Genomic DNA, 7,527 nt, shown 5'->3' on the forward strand with positions numbered 1-7,527 from the left:
TCTGGCATTGCTGCCAAAGAGGAACTGATGCTTTAAGTTTTTAACCCCTCTCTGGGTCTCATCTTTTAACAAGAAAACCCTTATTGGGCCCAGACAGGCCCTGGTGATACGAGGTGAAAGATGAGAAGATATGGGTAGGGGATGAACAAAAGCATTGCGAGGAGCAGCTGAAGGACCTGAAGTTGTTGGACCTGGGGAAAAGGAGGTTGAGGGGAGACCTGACTCTCCCAACTCCCTCAAAGAAGGCTGGAGCCAGGTGGGGGTTGGTCTCTTCTCCCAAGGAACAAGTGACAGGACCAGAGGAAATGGCCTCAAGTTGCCCCAGGGGAGGTTTAAGTTGGACATGAGGAACAATTTCTTCCCCTTGAGGCTTGTCAAGGCCTGGCCCAGGCTGCCCAGGGCAGTGGTGGAGTCCCCATCCCTGGAGGTGTTTCAAAGCCATGGAGCTGTGGTGCTGAGGGCCATGGTTTAGTGGTGCCCTGGCAGTGCAGGGTTCATGGTTGGACTCCCTGATCTTCTAGGTCTTCTCCATCCTAAACAATCTCATGATTTTTACCTCCTTAGTCTCACAGAGTCCCTTCAGTCAGGTGTAGATCTGAGTACAACAAATCCAAAGGAGTTTCAGTTCTTCTTCTGTAGGTGCATGCATAGACCTACACTGAAAGGCAAATTGGATTGTGGACAATAAGGAGAAGGAAGCAAAGTTAAATATCCTGGGATGTCTCAGGGAAGTCATCCTTTGTGATCAGGAAGTCATCACCTCCTGCTCAAACCAAGCCCAGTGTCCTTGCTTACCCCTCTACCCTGTAGTTGTCCAAAGGTGTTCAATCCAGAGGTCCAGTTCCTGGAGCACAGGTTTGTTTACTCCACCGTCACCAAGGCTAGGCAGTCACTTCTCCATCCAGGTGCTGTCTGACCTGCACTGCCATGTCTTCAGTGCTGTCTGACCTCTTTGCCATGTCTTCACCAGGAAGAAGAACAAGTCCCACCGGGACATCAAGCGAATGCTGTGCGAGTGTCCTCCTCTCTCCAAGGAAGAGCGAGCTCAGGGGGAGGTGGCGTGTGGAGAGGACTGTCTCAATCGCCTGCTCATGATAGAGTGGTAGGTAGCATTCCATCATCTCCACCCAGCTGGGTGCTCTTTGGCCAGGAGACGACTTGGGAGCCCCTGGAACAATCCAGACTTCCCAGGGTGGTGGCAGGGAGCTGTCTGCATGCTCTGGTGTTCTTTGGCTGGTGCAGAGTGATCTTCAGAGCCCACACAGCAGCATTTCAGCCTTCTGCAGGACAACAGAGCTGTGCAACCTCCTGGGGAAAGGATGCTGTAGTGGCCTGGGGGTCTTCTGCTCTTCAGCTTTAATGCTGGCCAATCATAGGCATGGCTGTGGGAGTCAGAAATGCAGTTGCAGCTCAACTTGAGATCCTCATTCTCTCTCATGTCTCCTTTTGCATCTCTCTCCTCTCCCCAAAGCCTCACCATGCTGTGGCTCGTCTCCCTTTTCCTTCCTGGTAGAGGCTGGGAGGAGGAGCTGCTGCTCCATGTGAGCAGGAAGCAGGGAACAGGGCTCTTGGTGGATGGGATTCACCCCCTGCCACAAGAACTGTCACCAGCTGGGGTGGAAGCAGAGGAATTCCCTCCAGCAGTTCTCTGCCCTTTGGTTTTTATTTCATTAACCAGTAAATGTAGGGAAGGGGAGATCTTGGGGGAAGAAGCCATGAAAAAGAGAGGAGAAGACACCAGTGGATCCCAGTTTGATTGTGTGACACTGAATTGCAGCAGCATTCCCATTCCAAAAGCTTTTCTTCCCCTTCCAGAAATAAATCCTCTGCCTTTGCATGTTGGCATCAGCTGGTGATGCTTTTTATAGCAGAGCACGTTGGAAGGTTCTGCAGGGAATCCATGACGATCCCCTGGGGCCCTCTTTCCCATCTGAGCCCTTTCTTTTACCCTACTGAGAACTAATCTCTGCACCATTTTCCTTCCCTCAGTTCTTCCAGGTGCCCCAATGGTGACTACTGCTCCAACAGGCGCTTCCAGAAGAAGCAGCACGCGGACGTTGAGGTCATCCTCACGGAGAAGAAGGGCTGGGGGCTGAGAGCTGCCAAGGACCTGCCATCGTAAGCCTTTGCTCTTCAAGTGGCCTCCTCATGCTCTTTGACTCCCTCCTGAAGAGACAATCAGTTGCTCCTGTTTTCTTAACCTGCCACTGGTGTTAGCAGATCTGCTGAGGTTCTTCCAGCTTTCCATGCTGGCCTTGGCCTCTGGCAGGTGTCCTCTTGGTTATCAGGACCACTGATTGCCTCTTAGATCTGTTTTGGGTCTTCTCTTTGGATTCTCCTCCTCGCTTCCCTTCTTCTCCTCTTGCTTCTCTTTTGTGTCTAGACTGGAGAAGAGCAGCCCAGAGGGGATCCTCTCAGTGCTCAGCAAGAACTAAAGGGACCAATGGTGGGCAAGAGGCTGGGGCCAGACTCTTACCAGTGGTGCCCAGGGACAGGACAAGGTGCAGAGGGCACAAACTGGAACCCAGGAGGTTCCTTCTGAACAGGAGGAGAAAGTTCTTTGGTGTGATGGTGCTGGAGGCCTGTCCCAGGCTGCCCAGAGAGGTTGTGGGTTCCATAGCCCCCTGGGCATTGTGCTCCTGGGCAAGCTGCTGTGGGTGCCCTGCTTTAAGAGGGGGCTTGGACTGGATGATCTCTAGAGGTCCCTTCCAGCCCCACTATGCTGGGACTGTGGGATTCTGTGAGCAAGAAAGCTGTGTGATGGTGCAGGCTGGAGGGTTTAAAGCCTGGCTGTGCTGCAGGACATAGCCTGTGAGGTTTGTGTCCAAGCGTGGGGTAGCTCCTTGTTCTCTTCCATCTCTGCTTTAAATTCACCTTTCCTGGGGTTGAAAGGGAGGGTTTATTGACTCCTCATTTCATCTCCACCCCAGCAAGACACTTTCCATTCCAACTGAGGAAAGCTGCCAGCACCTTCTATTACTCCTCTTTGTCCCCTTCATGCTGCCCACAAGGTTTTGTTGTTTTACACAATAAACCCTGCTCCAAGGGCAGCTTTATCCTCATGTCTGGACTTCTTGCTGTGCTGTATCGACTCAGAACTGAGTAAACTAATCAGAATTGTCTGAGATGAAGACATCATAATCACAGCTACACCCCCAAGATGGCCAGGCTGTGGGTGATCTTCAGAGATCTCATCTTAGCAGTGGTCACTTTCCGTTCCTTGATGGTTCTTGCTTGCAGCTAAGCAGAATCATAGAATGGTTTGGGTTGGAAGGGACTTCCAAAGGTCATCTAGTCCAACCCCTCTGCAGAGAGCAGACTCATTAGAATGATGTTTGGGTTTGGTTTTTTTTTTTTTGTCTCTCTTGCAGCAACACTTTTGTCTTGGAGTACTGTGGAGAAGTTCTGGATCACAAAGAGTTCAAAGCTCGTGTGAAGGAATATGCCCGGAACAAGAACATCCACTATTATTTCATGGCTCTGAAGAATGATGAGGTGAGTTTGGCTTTGGAGGAGGTTGGCTAGGCTTAGCCCTGCTTACAGACAGCATTGACTCTTTGTGAACTCACTAAGCAATGCCCTGAGTCTACCAGAAATGGTTTCCTGAAGAAATGAGGCTTTGGTTGCCTCGGTTTCATGGAAGTCTAGGAGTTTAACTCCATCCCGGTGTCCTTGGAAAGGAGAAATTGACCTCCCCGGGCAAAGGATTGAGTAGGCCACATCCCATCCACACAAAGCTTATGTCCTTGTCCCAGCATGAAGAGATGCTTCAAGCCCAACTCAGCCTTCTTGAACACCCAACTAAAGCAGTCTAGAAGACAGGCCAAGAAACCACCTTTCCTTTCTTCCCTTAAATTGGGTCAGACACTTGTGGAGTTCCTGTGCGTGCAGAACAACTGTCCTCAAAATATTTATAGAGCAGAAGTTCTTAATTATTCATCTTTGCTTCAGCTCTTTGGCATGGTGGATCTGTGCCACAGCACAGTGATGGACCCTGCCTTGATGAGAACAAAGTAGAGGCAGGAATTTAATGTCACTCGGCTTGTCTCTGCTGTCAGGACATCGTAGGGCTGAGTAGCTCTACAGTAAAGCAGCTAAAAATACTCAAGAGTGCTTTTAGCCAACTTTTCCCCTCCCAAAGTCAGCAGGTTTGGTAGCTGCAGTGGCATCCTTCTGTGCTCACAACATGAACTTGATGATCTCGGGTCTTTTTAAACCCTGATGATTCTGTCAGAAGGGGGCACAGAAGGAAAGCTTCTGGGTAGAAAAGGGAGGATGCAGTGAGCCTTCCACTGTGTCTGGTCTTTCTTTTCTGATAGCTGGAGCAGGGCAACTTGGGTTGTGTCCCAGCACATGGTGTTTGGAGCTCTACTGCTTCAACTCCAGAGGAGGGCCACAGAAATGGTCAAGGGTTTGGAGCACCTCTGCTAGCAGGACAGGCTGAGGGAGCTGGGGGTGTTCAGCCTGGAGAACAGTAAGCCTTTGGGGAGACCTAATATCAGCCTGCCAGTACCTGAAGGGGGCTGCAAGAAGGCTGCAGAGGGAATGTTTGCAAAGGCCTGCAGTGATAGGACAAGGGGCAAGGGTTTGGAGCAGAGATTTAGATTGGGTGTTAGGAACAAGTTCTTCACCGTGGAGGTGGTGGAGCACTGCAACAGGTTGCCCAAGGTTGAGGCCCCATCCCTGGAGATACTGAAGGCCAAGGCTCTGAGTAAGCTGCTGTAGTGGAGGATTTCCCTGCTGACTGCAGGGGCATTAGACTAGATGATCTTTCAGGTCCCTTCCAACCCAAGCCATTCTATGAAGCTTTTGACCTGGTGTAGAGGGGTTGAGGTCCTTTCACTGTGGCTGGCATTTCTTTCCTGACAGCTGAGTGGGAAGGGGGCCATGACTTGGGTTGTGTCCCAGCACATGGCTCTTGGAGCTCTCCTGTTGCATGTCTCTGACCTGGTGCAGAGGGATTGAGGTCCTCTCACTGTGTCTGGTGTTTCTTTTCTTTCCAGATCATTGATGCCACGCAGAAAGGAAACTGCTCAAGGTTTATGAACCACAGCTGCGAACCCAACTGTGAGACGCAGAAGGTAAGCTGCTGCCTCTTCACTCCCACTGCCTTGTCTCTTAGCAGGCTCAGAGGCCAAAGCCTTTCTCCTTTGTGTCTTGGTTTGGGGGTGTTTTGCTTGTTGTGGTAATTCAGTGAGATGGAGCCAGGCCCCTCTGAAATGGGCAAGTTCTGCCAAGACAACACAAACGTAGCAGTGGTGCTGTTTGAAGGATTAAGCTTGGGAATTGCAAGGCAAAGCCGAGGCAGGCCTGGCTCTTTGTGCTAACCATTGTCACCTTGCTTGTCTCTTTGCTTCAGTGGACTGTCAATGGGCAGCTCAGGGTTGGATTTTTCACCACCAAACTCGTCCCATCGGGCTCAGAGCTGACCTTTGATTACCAGTTCCAGAGATATGGGTAGGTGATGGCTGAGGCTGCTGCAAGGGGAGGGTTGGGAGTGTTGGTGCGGGGAAAGCCCTGCTCTGAAACAAGTGAAACAAAGAAATGGGTGGGCATGGCACCTGGGGACGTGGTTTAGTTGGTGCTTGGACTGGATGATCTTTTCCAACCCAAACAATTCTGTGACTGAGAGTTTGTCACTGGGCTGGAATTTGACTCTAAAAGCTGCCTTCATAAAGTTCCTTCCATGTCTGACACGAGACTGGGAGAGGAATCTCCCCTTGGTTTCATGTTCCTTTCCCAGTGTTGCTTTATTGCCTCTTTGTTCCATCTCTGCCCAGTGGAAATTTCCCAAATCATTATCTTGACTCTCTTTCTTTCCTCTGTCTAATTATTAATTACTCAAGCTCCAGACTCTGCAGTACCCTCCAATAATGCTTCTCTTTCCCCACCCACCCCCAATTTATGACTTTGCAGGTACTTGCAGAGCTGTAAAACCCCTGTTGTGAGCACATTCCTGCTTCCTGGCCTGCTCCAGGACTGCAGGTGTGCAGGATCCAGCCTGGGATTTGTCTCCCTGCTCTAAACCCGAGTCTAACAATTCTTCCTTTACTTCTTGGTCAGGTGGATGCTGAAGTATTTCCACACTCTTTAATGTGGTGAGCACAAAACAGCATCTGACAAGCTTGAAGCAGTTTGTAATGATCAGATGAATGATTGTAGGTCCATTTTCTACTCCCTAGTTTTTCATGTTGAAACAATTGTTCATAGCAACGTGGAATCATTCAAGGTTGGAAAAGACCTCTAAGATCAAGTTCCAACTCTTCTTTTTCCTTCTGGATCTGCCTTATGCAATACTTCCTGTGTGCAGGAGAACCAGAAATAAATTTATAATTGTGTTATAAAATGATATGTGATCAAGGGAAATTGTTCGTCATGTCCAACCTAAACCTCCTCTGGGGCAACTTGAGGCCGTTTCCTCTTGTCCTGTCTCTTGTTCCTGGGGAGAAGAGACCCAAGAGGGTTGGTTTCAGCCTGGCTTCAGCCTCCCTTCAGGGAGCTGGAGAGAGCCAGAAGGCTCCCTCAGCCTCCTGTGCTCCAGACTCTTCCCCAGGTTTGTTGCCCTTCTCTGGACCTGCTCCAGCCCCTCAATGTCCTTTTTGGAGAGAGGTGCCCAAAACTGAACCTAGAATTCAAGCTGTGGCCTCATCAGTGCCCAGGGGGACAATCCCTGCCCTGCTCCTGCTGGCCACACCATTGCTGATCCAGGCCAGGCTGCTGGTGGCCTTCCTGGCCATCTGGGCACACCTTGGCTCATCTCCAGCTACTGTCACTAACCCCTCCCCAGTCCCTTTCCACCAGGCAGTTTCCAGCCACTCTGCTCCCAGCCTGCTTCAACCAGAGCAGGTTGCTCAGAGCCCAAACCAACCTGAGCTGGAATGGTTCCATCTCCCACCTCTCTGGGCAACCTGGGCCAGGCTCTCACCACCCTCATGGTACAAAACTTCCTTCTCTCCAGTCTGAATCTCTCAGTTCAAACCATCAGCCCTTGTCCTGTCACAGCAGGCCCTGCTCAGAAGACTGTCCCCAACTTTCTGATCAGCCCTTGAAGTCCTGAAAGGCTACCAGAAGGTCTTCCAAGATATTTTCATTTCTGGGTCTTGGTTTTTGGTCTACAAAGAGCCTGGAAGTGAAGCAGACTTGGCTTTCCAGCTGAGCCATCATGGGAGCTCCCTAAGAAATCAGAAGGTTGCTTGAATTTCCCCTGGCCAGAGCAGCCTTGCTGTGCAGAGAAGGCTCTGTCCCTTTCTTCTGAGGCCATGCTGAAAAGTAAGGTAGAACAGCTGGCTGAGGATGGAGGTGGTCTGTTGTGAAACTGGTTGTGTTGCTTCTTCTCACTGCAGCAAGGAGGCTCAGAAGTGCTTCTGTGGCTCAGCCAACTGCCGGGGTTACCTGGGAGGAGAGAACAGGGTGAGCATCCGGGCGGCCGGAGGCAAGATGAAGAAGGAGCGCTCCCGCAAGAAGGACTCGGTGAGTCCAGCCCTCCTCTGCTGCCTGCTTTGAATTCCTTCCTAACAGCAGCAGCAA

At 50.8% G+C, this 7,527-nt stretch overlaps 1 protein-coding gene across 1 annotated transcript in view; it reads left to right on the forward strand.

Annotated features, from left to right (window-relative positions):
• The window catches only part of SETD2 (SET domain containing 2, histone lysine methyltransferase), a 41,657-nt gene that overhangs the window by 8,446 nt on the left and 25,684 nt on the right, over positions 1 to 7,527 (forward strand). The window contains exons 3-8 of the mRNA XM_054389944.1: positions 971 to 1,102; positions 1,990 to 2,118; positions 3,372 to 3,495; positions 5,004 to 5,081; positions 5,360 to 5,457; positions 7,344 to 7,470. Of these exons, the coding sequence (XP_054245919.1) occupies positions 971 to 1,102; positions 1,990 to 2,118; positions 3,372 to 3,495; positions 5,004 to 5,081; positions 5,360 to 5,457; positions 7,344 to 7,470 (688 nt within the window). The remainder of the gene's footprint in view (positions 1 to 970; positions 1,103 to 1,989; positions 2,119 to 3,371; positions 3,496 to 5,003; positions 5,082 to 5,359; positions 5,458 to 7,343; positions 7,471 to 7,527) is intronic.

Source organism: Indicator indicator, chromosome 20 (genome assembly GCF_027791375.1).
Source record: "Indicator indicator isolate 239-I01 chromosome 20, UM_Iind_1.1, whole genome shotgun sequence".
Lineage (NCBI taxonomy): Eukaryota > Metazoa > Chordata > Aves > Piciformes > Indicatoridae > Indicator > Indicator indicator.